This window comes from Zootermopsis nevadensis, unplaced genomic scaffold, assembly GCF_977971745.1.
Source record: "Zootermopsis nevadensis isolate Lab colony 2312 unplaced genomic scaffold, Znev_1.0 Znev_ptg000017l, whole genome shotgun sequence".
NCBI classification, from domain to species: domain Eukaryota; kingdom Metazoa; phylum Arthropoda; class Insecta; order Blattodea; family Termopsidae; genus Zootermopsis; species Zootermopsis nevadensis.
Genome location: NW_028259149.1, coordinates 1409628 through 1425673, shown reverse-complemented (window position 1 = coordinate 1425673; position 16046 = coordinate 1409628). Strand labels below are relative to the sequence as shown.

The window sequence follows — 16046 nt, the reverse complement described above, 5'->3', positions numbered from 1 at the left end:
GGCTAGAGGAAAAATCCTCTGCCCCCATCGGGGATCGAACCCCGGTCGTCAAATCCACATGCAGTCACTTTACCGACTGAGCAACCCCGGGTCACGCGTGTTTCGCCACGCTACGTGCTATTCAATTATTTTACTGCTTCCAGCTGGTACCACGTGACGATGATCAGACGGACAGACACATGTGTGAATAAAAATCAATTAAAATAGAAGCGATGTGTGCCACTATCACACTAAATCGTCAGCGGGTCCCGAAATGCTTGAAGAAACAGTTGTTTGGATGAGTAATATGTTTTAATTGCATCTGCTGCCATCTTAGTTTTCTCTGTTTTTCTGAGTCTCTTTCGTCCGTCCCCGCAGAGCCTGCAGCTCCCAGCAGCATCATCAGTTCTTCAGTGATTGTGCCAACAGCGAGAGCCAACAGTCAACACGCCAAAAGGTGAATTTCTGAACTTACTCCCCGGTGCATGCGCCATTGTAACGTAAGAGAGGCCGACAAACGAACAGATATTTTGAAAATGTCGAATCAAAAACATTAAGTAAATACGTGAAAAGTCAAAATTTACGTAAATATATTTGTTATTCATAATAAATAACACACAAAAGGTTTAAAACTGTTAAAATTAAAAGTCTATATATTAAATCTTGTCCGTCTAATCACAATAAATTCTTATTAAATATTAAAATATTACAATAATTAACATTTAAAATATTAAATGATGTTCTTTATCGAAATATTCGATTTACATTAGACCATCATTTTTCACGTTTCACGACATGTTTCAGTTCCTAAAAGAACCATCATCAGGTGTATATAATTATATAAATAAATTGTATATATACAGAACAACATCGAGTGTGTTACTAAAAATGGAATAAAAATCTGAAAAAGAACATCGTTTGATATCTGGTAAAAATCTGATAAAAATGCACGCTAGCATAATGTATGAAAATTGTATTTGAATTATTTATGGTTTTGAAGCTTTATATAATTATATACACCTGAGGATGGTTCGTTTAGGAACTGAAACATTTCGTGAAACATGAAAAATGATGGTCTAATGTAAATCGAATATTTCGATAAAGAACATCATTTAATATTTTAAATATTTTAAATGTTAATTATTGTAATATTTTAATATTTAATAAGAATTATTGCGATTAGACGGACAAGATTTAATATATACTTATTATATCACCATATGACGCAACTTTACCATCTTAAAAGTCTATATTTAAATTTTTGTGTAAGAATTTTTGAAAGAATAAGAAAAAATCTACAGATCTACCACATCAACGGATTCAACACCTAAAACTTTTGCATTATCTCTACATAAATTTATATATTATTTAAATACAACTGTGCCAATGGTTATAACAATAACCCCAAGATACTGATTCGAAATTAGAAAATCAAAATTAGATTTTTTGGCCAAAAAAGTCTTTTATTCGAAATATTTTTCGGTCGACGTACCCTTTTTAATGGGGACGACACTTGGCTCGAACTACATGTGGTCGTAATGCATAAATACGACAAAAAACTTTATTTATTAAATATTTAACAATTTATGCAACATCCTTCCTCACGTACCGCCAGAATTACGTGGCCCCCTAATTCAGAACCGCTGCATTAAACATAATAATAATATTTTATATCTTAATTGCGTCATGTTTGTGTTATATCAATACATATATTTATTTTTCCAGTCTATACACAAAACTTGTTTTAAAATAATGTTGTTTAAAATTATTTATAACATTTACAATATAAATTGCATTATGTTATATTTTAGGCGCTTTTCTGTGTCGTATAATATTACATTTATCACAGCGCTTTTGATTTCGACGACATGTTTCGATGTTTACCACATCATCATCAGGCTTATCAATTCATATATTTTTAAAAACTATTGTACAAATAATTTTAACAACATTATTTTAAAACAGTTTTGTGTATAGACTGTAAAAATAAATATATGTAGTAATAATAATAATAATAATAATATAATACATGTAACACATTAAAAAAATGTATTTCGGAAATAGCTGTTGCACTATTTATCTCAGAGGTAAGGTTTGTCTCAGGTACATAGAAGTAAAAACCCTATAAAGTGCTGAATAAATGGGATAATAATGATAATAAAGACAGCAGTGTCCTGGGTGTTTAGTACAAACTACATTTTGTAAACGATTTCTGCTTTAACTTCAAATTTGACTTCCTCAAAACTGAAATGGCTTCATATCAGAAGACCACTGGCCCTCATGTCGGTAAGTTTTTAATTTAGAATTGTATTTCCTAAGAAATAATTTATCATATCAGTAGTGAAATGGTTCGATGTGCGTGAATGTTCTCTAAAACGTTCTTTCTTCCAAAAACGGAAAACAATGATAGTTTTATTACGTTCTTCCAGATTTTGATGCTGTAAAGACTTTGTAGAAGCACTCGACAGAATATTATCAGCTTCACCGCCGTAAAAACCCTCAAATGTCTCACTGAAAGTGCGAAAAACCCTGAAGAGACACGAATGTGGACTATGAACACGGAGGACCGGCCGAAAATGTCTCATATCGAATCTCTCGAAAGTTTTGTGTAGATATTCCAAAAACACGTTTGGCATTCTGAAAACAGTTCATCTTCTTTGTTAATTTACACTAATCTGTATGTAACCAGGAAATTGTTAGGAGTTTAATGCGGAAAGCGATGTAGTCCTAAGATTTTCCACTGCATTCTAAACAATATTGTAATTTTGATACCCCCAAAACACCCAAAATTTGGTGCCATCAACAAAACCAAACACACCTATCTCAGATTTACCAAAGTAATTTGTAAAATTAAAACTCTTATTTAAAGTGAAAACTCGTTTATGTAAAAACAAAATTCTCATTAATTTGAATGTAAAAAATTCCGACTGGTTCCCGATTCCAAGAAAAATTACAAAATATTTTTTTCACGTGTCAAAATAAAAAAAACAGTATTATTATTTATTAAAATTAATAAATACTTCAACTTGTAAAACACCAATGAAAATCAGACGTTTTCATGTGCAACATTTACTGAAGTTACAGTACAAATATCAGAACTTATGTATCCCTCCGCGTTCTTTGCTTACGAAGCGGACCCTAGGCCCTCGGAAGAAGAATGGGCCTTCGTTGTAACGAAATAATTGTAAAATAAGTTTCGATTTAGATAGTTTATTGTAGCAAGAACTCGTACAGGTGTGTTTAAAATTGATCTTCAAAAGTAGAAAACATCTAAAAACTTAAATACATACTGTATTAGATATTTTCCATAGAAGTGACAAATATCGATAATAAAATCTCGATTCTTGTATTACTTTGCTTGTGACACAGTCTTAAACAAACCAATTAGAACTCAATGAATTTCTGATACGTGTGACAACTATAATTATGTCCACTAAAGGCTAAATAATGATACACAAACTCCAGAGACAATTTTCTTAAATGTAAATACGTCCTAACTATTTATAGTCCAGTGGTAACTATATGTAACACCCTCCTTAGCAATCGGTAACTCTGTGCTCAAAATAAATATCTGTTATTTCATTAAACAGCGTTAACCAATTGATCTTTGTAACGGTAAAGTCTTGTGTTTTCTTCGCGGTGCGGGCTGAATTCTTAAATATAATTCTTTCGAGCTTTGGCTTCAAAGGGATAATCGTGTTAATTAAAATCGAATGTATAATATTTACCTTGCCCATATATTCAGACGCGGTGTTTAAAATTCTAAATGTAAGTGTAAGTGTAGAGACAAATACAGAATCAAAATAATTATTATATTTGTTTACCGTCAAATCACAATAAAATAGTAAGATAAGATAATTAAAATATCATCTTATGTTCCATATCGAGCAATTCGATTTACATCGGAACATTCACAACATGTTTCGATTTATCAAACCGTCATCAGGTGTAAATTATAAACTTTTAAACTCAAATTACAATTATTTATAGTTTTTACAATTTTATAATTTTATCATCTTTCTCAGTATATTTTATGGAAGTTGTGTCTAGATATTATTAATATAACATTATTGTTGAGGTGGTGTTATTGATGTTTATACCAGTCTGTGAAGTATAATTATATAATTATTTTAATTAATATCACAATATAACGCAACTATACTATCTCAAACACAGAATCATTGGAATAAAAGTAAAAATCTCATTTTGTCGACGAAAACATTTTATTCATGCAGGACGTACATAAATCATTCTGTTATGTTTGTTCATGTGGTAACATTTTGTAAGATCGAACGTTCTGTCTTACAAGATCAATCGATTAATAAGAATCGAGAACTTTCCATGCGTTGTATATGGGATTATACTGGCCCACCTGATTTATTTGAAGGTTTTTCTTAAACTTATATACGTATCAGATATAATTATGTACTAACCTAATGACATAACCTTCGATAATATTTATGTGAGTTTGCTCATGTATCGCAAAATATCGACTGTGAATAATATCGACTGTGAATAATATCGACTCTGAATAATATCGACTCTGAATAATATCGACTCTGAATAATATCGACTGTGAATAATATCGACTCTGAATAATATCGACTGTGAATAATATCGACTCTGAATAATATCGACTGTGAATAATATCGACTGTGAATACACTCAGGAGATATTAACATTTCGTAACACCTTCTTATGGAAAATGTGGATAAATCAGTAAGATCGAAGCTGTTATTCTGAGAACTAAAGTAAACCCATAAATATATTAAGTAAACGAAACACTTAGTTACTGACATTAAATGAGGGATTATAAACAGCTGCTAAAGCCTACAGATAATCGAAGGAAATTGACAAAGAACCTACCATTTTTGAACCGTGCTTCTTAGATGTCAAAATAAAGCAAATTATGTTAATAATTTCGAACAATATGTAATTAAAATTAATATAATTAGTAGCTACAAACTTCATCAGATGTTCAAATTGTGTATGAAGACACAGGGCCCACCTAAAACGTCTTTAGAGTATCATCGTTAGAGTATGGGTTTTAGGAGAAATTCCATTATAATACGTCCACATGGAGCCGAGTTATTTCATAGGGATATTTTGAACACTGAAGGTTATTTCAAGTGACCTGCGTTTGGGTGGTACCCGGTTCGTGACTTCTTTATCTACTAACACAACTCAGCATTTTCGTAATTTAACTCTGTTCCAAAGGGGAATATTAATATGGTACTTTGAAATTTGTCTGTCCATAACTCCATCTTATCTGATGCTAAATTTTATTAACAAACCCATGAGATAAGAAAATCAGAAGATCATTTTGTATTTAACGTAACAAAGTAAAAATACAAATATTCTGGTAACATAACAAGCAATGTCCTTCGCGTTTCTGTGTAAACTAATGTTATTATAACACTTGCCACGGTAAACCTGCTAAGCGATTTTCGACCTTATGGGATACGGATTGTAACACTATATGTGTCTCGTACGTCATTGGTATGGTAATCATGTCGAGAGGGATTCTCGTCCTTATGATTTGCAATACTGAAAGTTTATTAGTTCCTTTAGAGGCTAAAATTGAAACCTACAGACATTCGACTGGTTCCCAGTTTAATATTTAATTTAAATAGAATGACAGTTGCACGCGGGTACTATTATTGATATAAAGAAGTTAGGTTTTTTATCACAAAAACATTCGGTATTTCCATTATCAGGAGTAATTAATGTCCCATTAAGAATCATCCTTAAGAGACTGGATATAAATTCTCATTTAAGCACATTCTTATAAATGAAATCTCACCAAAATGTTTAATTTGCTGCTGTGTAATGTGTTTCAGAGTTTAACAGATTTATGGTACAACTAACCTCATTTATATTCATGCAAGATAAATGCTTAAATTTATAAAGAATATTTTTGAAGCTAATTACTCGGTACTCGTCTCATCTCTGGCTCTACAACCCAGTGTGGGTCTTGGCCGCCTTTTATAGAGGTTAACTTTATTTCTTTAGATATTTGGTAGCCCCCTTGGACGAGTGATCAGCCCTTCGCATGGCCTCTACCTGTACACAGGACAGCACAACACAAAAACACGCGGACAAAAATCCATGCCTTGAGTGAGATTCGAACCCACGGTCCCAAGCCTGAGACAGCGCGGCCAATGTGACCGACAGATAATACTATTTATTTATTTATTTAGTGTTCTGTCTGACGACAGGTCCATATGAACAGGATCCTTCCATCCTTTTCTCGGACTGGGACCTGTTCATATACGTTCTTGGCAGATGATCCAGAAGTGGTTTGCCATTGCCTTCTTCTGTGTGTGAATGGAGTAATTGTTGGGATGCCACGGAGGAAAAATCCGTGTTGCCTAGACCACGGCCTTGCCCAACACAAGTTATAAATTCGGGCACCGCCGGGAATCGAACCCGACAAATAAATGTTCTTGGGTTGAGGGATAATATTTATTCCTGTGACTTCCGACCCTTCGGGTTAAGAAAATTGATAAGAAATGTAACATTTGTCGAATTTCCTCACAGTAACACGGCGGCCCCACTCTGCTAGTCTATCAGAGGACTTCATTGTAAATGCCTGGAAGAGACATGACAATTAGAGGAAGACTTTGGGTTTAGCCAATGCGAAAAGGGTAAAATTGTCTGCTACCACGAAACAATGATATAGTAAGCCAAAAATGACAAAAAAAACTTATAAAACAAAATTTTATAGAAAGAGGTGTATAATCTTAGAACCGCGTTACTTGGGAAAGATGCATCGTTGCGTTATTCAAATCTTTAATCTTTATAACAAATTCAGTTTGGTGGAAAAACACAGCTATTTTAAAGTTTTTTAAAGTGAATATCAGGTACAAACTTCACGTTAGAGAATTATAATTTCACTTACTGTCCATGATATTAAAATTTGTGTTCTACTACCCTCGACAAAAAAAACGACTATAACCAATGCGGCCCACGGAAATAAAAATGTTGCCGACCCCTGATTTAAAGGAGAAATTTCTTAACTGAGCGACTGGGTTTTCAAAAAAGACTCTACTTCAGAGAGTCCCCTATTTCATGCCTAAGTGCGATTTCAGTGCTGTCTTCTGCGTTGTAACACCGTGTAGTCTGGCAGAGGTTTACAGACGTTTCAGAGGTGCTTGATACTACCAACACTGACCTTGTGATGGAAGCAGCAAGGACTTCTGAAACGTCGTTAAACGTCTACCAGACTATACGGCAATACAACGCATAAGGCAGCCATCTTCGAATATAATTTGCTCTTAATATCCAGTAAATGGAATTCTGAAAAATATTTTAAATGTACAACAATTGTGAACGATTCTTAATTCATGTTGTGAGACATTTGTTTAGGTTAGGTTGCATCTAGTTTATATTCTGTCCAAATTGGACAGAAGTCATCAGACTTCAGCATCATCGAGACCCGAGGTTCTTAAGCAAATGACAGAACTCTTGTAAAATTTGACATTAGAAAACAGTGATAATAAAATTCGAGCAACCAGGAGCATGCTAACTAACTAACAAACTAACTAACTGGTAGTACAACCCGTAGGTCCAACACCGACAACACCAAAGCTCGCCACCAGCCACGAGTCTGAGACAAAACTCCATCCATTTGCCATCCTCACAGCCCACCTCCCTAAGATCCACCTTAATGTTATCCTCCCATCTCCTTCTTGGTCTGCCCAGTGGTCGTTTACCAGGATTCCCCACCAAAATCCTATATGCACCCATTTTCTCCCCTCGTGCGTGCTGCATGTCCAGCCCATCGGAGTCTCCTACATTTCACTATCCTCGATATGCCAGGTGACCCCTACAATTCACGCTGATCCTCGTAATGAAATATTCAGAAATCTCCACTTTTTTCACACCTCCCAGGTCCAGATGTCCTCCTGAGCACCTTTTTTTTCAAAGACTTGTAAACTACGTTCTTCCTTGAAGGTAAGAGACCATGTTTCACAGCCATACAAGACAACAGGCAAAATTGTTGTTTTATATAGCCTGATCTTCAGTGTTTTGGATGGCGAAAGAGATGATAACAGATTTGAATTGGATAAAAACGTTCCCCGAATGTATTCTACTATTAACTTCATCATGGACCTCGTTTCTATCTGTTATTGTTGTTCCCAGATTCTTAAATTTTGAAACATTTTCAAAAGATGTGTTACTTATAATTATGTCCTGCACCAGGAGCACACGTTTATATGGAATCTACGTCCTGTGATATATCAATCCGCCATAAAAATGACCTACTCAAAGTACTTTTTTGTGGGCTGTTGTCTTAAGGGCAGTGTTGCCATGCGAACTTGTAGGTGGTTACCAATATTTCGGAGATAAGCACCGCCTTCTACCCTGAGGACGGCGGCGTTACGTCCGTCTGAATTTCGGTAAAAAAAATTACACGGCGTTACAACAGGAAAGACCACAAACCACAATTTCACCTCCGTGAAAATTCAAAAACAAATGCAGTATTTCGTACGAATTTCACGTTACCCCATTCCTGCTACATGTCTGTTTCATCTCATCTGACGTTATGACGACACCCAATACACGCCTTGTAGGTCGCTTTGGGGGAGAGGCTTTATAGCTCCTACTAATTCTTGACTACGGCGCTAGATGGGGTGAGTGGTCAGCATCACGCCCCGGCCGGCTTTACCCCCGGGAAAGGACCCCGGTACCCATTGGACCGGAGGCTGGGAGGGCCCCAGAGGCAGTCAGGTCGCAGAGGCTAGAGGAAAAATACTCTTCCCCTGTCGGGGATCGAACCACGGTCGTCAAGTGGCCAGTCGCTTTACTGACTGAGCTACGACGTCTCATCAATAGTTTATATATGATTAAGATATATAAATATTAAATATACATTAGCATACATCAGTATGATCTATAAAGCAGTAAAGATAACCAGTTACAGTTTTAGAATATAGAACATAACATTTCGTAATACGTTGAAGGGGCTGTTAGCTTTGCAGCCGAAACCTCACGTCTCGCCGACTGTCCGCAATTAGATATTCATTATTATGTGCTATTTGCACGGAATGCATAGCGAAAACGCATAATCGGCAGGTATTGGCTGTCCGTCCTTCTGTCCAATCGATTAAACTCGAGAACCATCGGCCGGATTTAAAAGACATTTGACGTAGACATTGTGCCATTCTTCACGACCTCAAAATTGTACTTTTGAATAACCTACAAGCCTTGATAACAAAATGGCGGATGAGGAAAGTCGTGAGGTGGACACTGAGGTGCTGCGATCTGGTAGCCAAATTGGGGACTACCGAACAAGGCGCATTTAATACCTACAAATGCACCCTGGAAAGAACGCACGAGGATATCGTGTTCAGGTATGGAATTCACTTTTCTATCTTGTTATCTCAGCGTTTGTCTATATCACCAGGCCACCCTGATGCCGCGCTGCGCCGCGCCGTGGTGACGGTATACCATGGATAACACTCGGTCTGCATTTTTATAAGTGTTCCTAAGCCACCTCCAGGGCAACGTAACTTTGCAATTAGTAGTTCTGAAGCAGAAAATGGGAGCAGTTGAAGACGACTTGCACTTTCTAGTCGCCTTGGTGTACACCCAAACTAACATCGCCGTGTTCCCTGCAAATGTTGCAGACATATTCATAACCTATCGCCACACCAAGTTTCAAAAACCTTCTAACTCATCATTATACAAACAGCACAAATGGGCTGATCAGAATTGTTCATCGGAAGTTTGGCTAACCACAACTGGATGACACGAGGCTCTGCACTGGGACGTTTTATATCGATTCTCGAAGGCGTTCATTGTACAGCGGGTGGAAAATAAGTCCGAGTTTCGCTGACCGCGTAACAGACGGAGAGATGACCCAGTCCTTTATTTTGTACTGTCGAATGTGAAATTGCTAAGATTAAGGTATAGAAGTGAAGACCTTTCGTCCTCAAAATAAGTGTAGTGTAAAAGTCAGAATTATCAAAATGCCACCAACTGTTTTGACACTAAAAAGGAAAATAACTGTTTTCAGTTGCACTATACAAGTTCAGACAGACTCCCTGCCGCCTTGTCCCCCCCCCGGCGCCATTTCCCTCTAACTGTCGCAGCTCAAGCTCGGAGTTCGTCTGCGACCACTGTAAACGCGCTTTGCCCGCTCTTGCAGGCTGGAGGGCTCCTCCCGCCGTGATGTCACGACTGGCTTTGCTGCTAGTTCTTCTGGTCTTCGTCGTGGGAGGACACGGCAGGTCTCAACAGCACGGAAAGCGAAAGTCCGGCAGAAGGGCCGTGCTTGCGCAGCAGCCGCCAGGTGGCAGGCAAACTGGCGACAACGAAAACAACTTCTATGACGAATATTATGAAGAGTACAATGAATACGACGAATATGAAAATGCAGGTAAGAATTGCAGTTGATATGCGTGGTTTGTATTATGTACACAAAATGGACGCTGGGCTGATGATATCTGCCCGAATGATACAACTACAGAATACGTGGACGGATTTGGATATAATTTGGTATGGATGTCATGCCATTGGGAAGTAGCCTAAATTGTAATTCTCAATTTACTACACTCAGTAATATCAAAATGGTAAAGGAACAAACTTGCGAGGTGGAAGCGATACCAGCGCCATTTCCAATAGGGACATACAATGAAGTAACGGAACAAGATCTTTGAAAAATATAAAACTTAGAAATATTAATTCTTTGAAATGGAAACAACTTGAAAATAATTTATCAGGATTCCATTCCGTGACTGCGTGAAAATCAGTTCGATGCGCTACCGCAGAGCTAATGCGCCTTGTAACAAGCAAGTATATTGATTATTTAATACATTAAGGCCACATGATCTGCATACTTGAGAATTAAACTTACGTAAATAAGATAACTTACGCAAACTTTTATCAAGCTATCACGATATTCTTAGGCGGAATCGCGTCTCCAAAGCGAGCACCTGTCGAATAATTAAACAAGTGTTCAATATTCTTGCTTTTATTTTAGCATAACCTAAAAATGTGTACCTACACCAAACGTCCATAAGGTCTAGACATCGCAAAAACATAATTTAAATTTTGTCTTTCATCATTCGCTTGTTCCTATTAAGAACGCCCGTTCAAATAAAACGCGAAATGATTTATTTCATATCTTCGTCTCTTACCAATTTATTTCTTCCCTTATCTCTTTATTACCTTTAACTACTTCCTTTCTCTCGTATTCACTCCCATCCATTTTAAATTAGAAGAACAATTAAAATAGTCTTACTACGTACTGCGTTATAAACTGCAAACCCTTCTAAAAGCATCCTAATGGTAGCAGCGCTTGTAAATTACAATATTCTGCCACCTAACGTCATTATTGAGAACGTTTAGATTTCTGTGAACGTAAGAAATTATTACACTGGCTCGTACATGACATACGAACATATTTATTGAAAAAAACTGAAAAATTTACTGAAATCGGAGATTGGAACAAGGACTTTCTTTTAAGTCAGTTCAAGTTTAACATTTTCGTTTCTATCAACATTTCAGACGCTATAATTTTTTTTTTTTGAAATGTTAAACCAGGCCTCAAGACCCATAACCTTTCATTTTGAGTGCAGTAGAAAAAGATGGCCACTGAAACAAATGACTACGAAATTTTAAGGTCGTTCTGTCGCGACTATTATTCTTAAAATGAAAGAATTTTGTTTAAAACAAAGCAAACCTGTGAAAATGAACTCTTTAGAACGAGGTAGGTTTATTTATTTGTTACAGGTAAGACAACTACTCCGCCTCCGACGGCGGTGACACGCCCCACGCCACCACCGGAGCCACCAGCGCCACCACCGGAACCACCAGCGCCACCAGCATCACCAATACCATCGCCGACTCAAGCTCCAGGTACGTCACGTGACAGCATGCACCTGTCTATACTTCACACACTTCCGGTGGCTAAAGTATGAGCTCTTCCCCCAAGAGCCTACGTGGCGTACAGTGGGGCAGCCTTTTTGTTCTTACTTTACAGTAGACGCCGAGTAACTGCGAGCTTTGGTTACGTCACAGTAAGAAGCGAATGACAGGAGATAGGGGCAAGACGGCAAAGAGAACAATTCTTTCCCCTTTTAATATTATCACAATAGGTTGGTATTTTGATGCACTGAATTTTACACAGCCAAATGACCATAAACACAGACACACGGCTTAACCCAGTACGCGCTACTTCTACAGTGTAAACGTAGTAATTTCACATCCAGTAGTACATGAGGAAAAACTGGATTTTGTCTCAGTACCTGCCCGTTGTGTGTATTTATAATGGCCAAATAAGCTCGGAGTTATACTTACATGTACCCTGACTGAGAAGGTTTTAACATGCCATTACTGCCTCGCAGTTGGGAGGTCCCGGATTAAAATCTCGGCCCTGATACCTGCTTCCCTGACTGAAGATTGTAGTAATTTACCTCAGTTTCCCAGGCAAACTGCTGGGATAATACCTCCTCCAAATTCTTTCCAATTAATTATTAATTAATCACCCCAAGTTTCGACATTTATTGCTGGGCTTCTGAAAGCGTCTGCCCTGGCCTTGACTATTTTGACCAAGAATTCGATGTTTGTATTCTGGCTTGTAACGCCATATGGGCTTCTAGGCAGATACCACTGTTGCGGAGGAACACATTACCTCCATCCTCAGATCCGAAATCATTGCATGTCCGATAGCGTTACAAAGCAGAAAACTAACATCGAAGTATTCGCCCCCATGAGAACCTGTAATGGCATAAGGTTCTTCACGGGTTTCCTCAGTCATTTCGGTTCACACAATCCTCCTCACCTGAAAGTACATTCAGCATCCACAAGATTCTTTCTGTATCAAACAACTTAATTTGTTGTTTATTATATTTTAGCATTAATGGTTTCCTAACCTCGAAAATTGGTATTTAGCAAAGCACTAAAACATTTTTTTTCTTTTTAATTTGAAAGAAGGAACGTAGGTGTAGAGCCACGTTAATGTTCCTCTTTGTAGCACTTTCAACTATTTCACTATCCGGCTTTGGTTCCTTGGCTGACTGATTGATTTGTTAGTAAACTGAAATGAATTTGTTAAAAACACCACCTAAATCAAATATCTTCATACGCACAAAGACATATAGTCCTATATCATTCATTTTGTTAATAAATTAAATTGTTCGGTTTCTACGCCCTGGTGTTTGAGAGCAAACCACAGGTAATACCAACGTTAATAGAACAAACTTTCCCATGTTCACAGTGACGGTGCCTCCACCCGCGCCGACACAACCTCCTACACTGCAGCCAACTTCACCGACCCCGGTTCCCATCCTTGTGAAGCGTCCAGACAGCGCCTCGAGGGTTTCCCCTGACACTACAGGTAAGTCATGACATTTGGTGGTAAACGAGTAATATTGGCATGACTGCGGTTCACGCTTGCATTTGTTGACGCAGTGTTCCCACTGGGAGAGTCTGAGGTCACACGTTGCCAACAGACGTGTGCGTTTGGTAACCATTTCGTTAATCGCGGAAAACCTATTTTTTTCTCTGAGAGTTCATTTTGGTGTCCTCGAATACTTCACCCCAATGCATAATGTAATGTCCTGATAAGCCCCAAAGCAATTCCTCGCCAACTTACGGGGTTACGTTCATGAAAAACTCCGTTGCTAACAAGACCAATGTCTAATGGGAAGCTCGGAGTTAGGTTAGAATGTCTGTCCGCATGATTTAACTCGAGAACCAGTGGACGGATTTGGATTAAATTTGGTGAGGACGTCATGCCATTGAAGATTACCTTAAAATCGCACTTCTCAATTTCCAACAGTAGGTAGTACCAACATGACGGATAAACAAACTTGTGAGGTGGGATCGACACTAGCGCCACTAATAATAGGGCCATGCAATGATGTATGATTATATATTTTCGAAAGACACAAAACTTTGGTGTAGTGATTCTTTTATGATATAAAATAACAACATGGCCGGAGGATAAGAAAATTAACTTAACCGAGTCTCGATAGCATAACCTCGTACGTACCAATCCAGTGCGCTGCCAGAGAGCTAAAGCATTCTTCAGGAAAACATCAATACCACGTGACATGCACAGTTCGAAGCTATATTTATCTAAGTAACATAACTGGCGTAATCTTTTATCCAACACTTCAGGATTGTCAAAGAATGGATGTGTGTATTCTAGTATGGATTAGAGCTTTACAGTCTTGTTAACACTCATGAAGGCCTGCGTTACGTATCGTTTCACTAAACACAGAAAGTAATGATAAGACGTTTAATAATAAATAATGAAATTGGTAAGAAATTAAAATGCCCCAAAGGACGAGCAGAATTGGCAATCTCAAATTTACGAAACTTTTATCGGAAGTCATAGCAGCCGAGGTTCAAGCAAACCCGAGACTGCACGAGAAAAGGATGTTCTTATTAAACTAAACGTGGCATTTTAAACTATTTCTGTCTGTTTACAGGCACCATCACGGTTTCTCAGTACATCCGCCTATGGAAGGAACAAATTTAGTCTAATGACAAACTTTACCTTTAATTTCGCACTTTAATTAAACAAAATTAATTATTATTATTATTATTATTATTATTAACTCTGAATCTGATTCCGCAACGTGGGAAAAAACTATTTTACGTTATGCTTTTAAACAAAATATCATTTTCATAGCGGACATTCGAAGATATCTAATGAAATAATTTCCGAAAACAGACCTGTACATGATCAATTAACTTTAATATTTCCGAAACGAATGCATTATTAAGACTTATATGTATACTTGACCGGATGTTTTTTTTCTTTTATTACGTTTTAAACACAATTCACAGATGCTCAATCATGAAGTCAGATTTCTAAATTCAAATGACAGAGGCAAACTTTTTTCGGTAAAAAGACCTCAGACAGAAAGAAATGATCTTGTATCTCGCTGGGCCCGTGATCTAAGACTTTCCTTATGGAATCTAGAAGCTTGGCTTGGCTTTGCTTGTCTTTCTTGCAGAGGCGGGCGGGTGTGCGTTCGAGGGTCAACCTCGCAAGGACGGGGAAACATGGCGACCGGATGTTTGCACTTCGTGCCAGTGTGAACAGGGCCGCGTCGAATGCTCACGGCTGGGATCCTGCTCGTCAGGTCGGGGAAATCTGTCATTATTAGGGAAATTTACTAATAATTTGGGAATTCAGTAATTGGCAACAACATTCACTAACGAGAACTGAACATTGTAGACTGCTGATAAAATACAGAATTTTTCCTAAACAAAATTTCAATTCAGGATTTTAATAATTATTATTTCATGAGGGAAATAAGAGACATGTAGAATTATTTGATGTATGTAGCGTGAAACTTACAGGTCTGACACAAAAATGTATGGACGAGTTCTATACACAAAAACAGCGAAATACGTTCGTATGAAAATGCGTCAGAAAAAAGATCCTTTTCGATTTATCGATCTATTTTAATGCCCGATTTTCCGACTCAGCGACAACTTTCGATTATTCTCTGTGTATCAAGCGCGAATTTCATAATAAGTCCTCAAAATATCTTCCCTGAGCTCATGGGTTCACTTTTGATATTTGTTAGCATATAAACGATTACACGTGTACTGTTTAAACACTACGGATCAGATATTTTTACCATTCTTTTTGGAGACAATTAATAAAATTAATGAAACTTGGAAAAAAAATATACGGAATTTCGGGAAGGAAATGACAGCTGTAACTAGGGTAGGAAGCTTTTCCTGACCCAAAAACTTATTTCAGTGTTTTGGTGTATAAACTCGCCCATATGTTTTTGACAGACCGTCCGGTTACCATGTGTGTGTTCTTGCATGCAGACTTATAGGTCATTGGATACTTTGAGGGGACAATGACACATTATGCAAGATTTTATTGCACAAAAGCGGATTGTGTGATTCAACACAGACGTTTCTGTCCCGTGTATATATCAAATTCTATCGAAAATATAATTGAATCTAAGATTGCCGTCTTCTGGGTTGTAGCGCCATGTAGTCTAGAGTTAATATCCATGATTGACAGAGCACTGATGGAGGCAGCAAGGGCCACCGAAACGTCGGTAAATTTCTACCAGACTACA

At 37.5% G+C, this 16046-nt stretch overlaps 1 protein-coding gene across 2 annotated transcripts in view; it reads left to right on the top strand.

Moving 5' to 3' along the window:
• The first annotated feature begins 286 nt into the window (after positions 1 to 286).
• LOC110840376 (uncharacterized) overlaps positions 287 to 16046 on the top strand; it is a 55910-nt gene continuing 40150 nt past the window's right edge. Inside the window, exons 1-5 of one of the 2 annotated variants that reach the window (XM_022085351.2) lie at positions 287 to 436; positions 10133 to 10363; positions 11719 to 11844; positions 13205 to 13324; positions 14955 to 15083. In XM_022085351.2, coding sequence (XP_021941043.2) covers positions 10156 to 10363; positions 11719 to 11844; positions 13205 to 13324; positions 14955 to 15083 — 583 coding nt within the window. In that variant the 5' untranslated portion in view covers positions 287 to 436; positions 10133 to 10155. The remainder of the gene's footprint in view (positions 437 to 10132; positions 10364 to 11718; positions 11845 to 13204; positions 13325 to 14954; positions 15084 to 16046) is intronic. The other variant, XM_087350001.1, reaches the window with a different exon arrangement.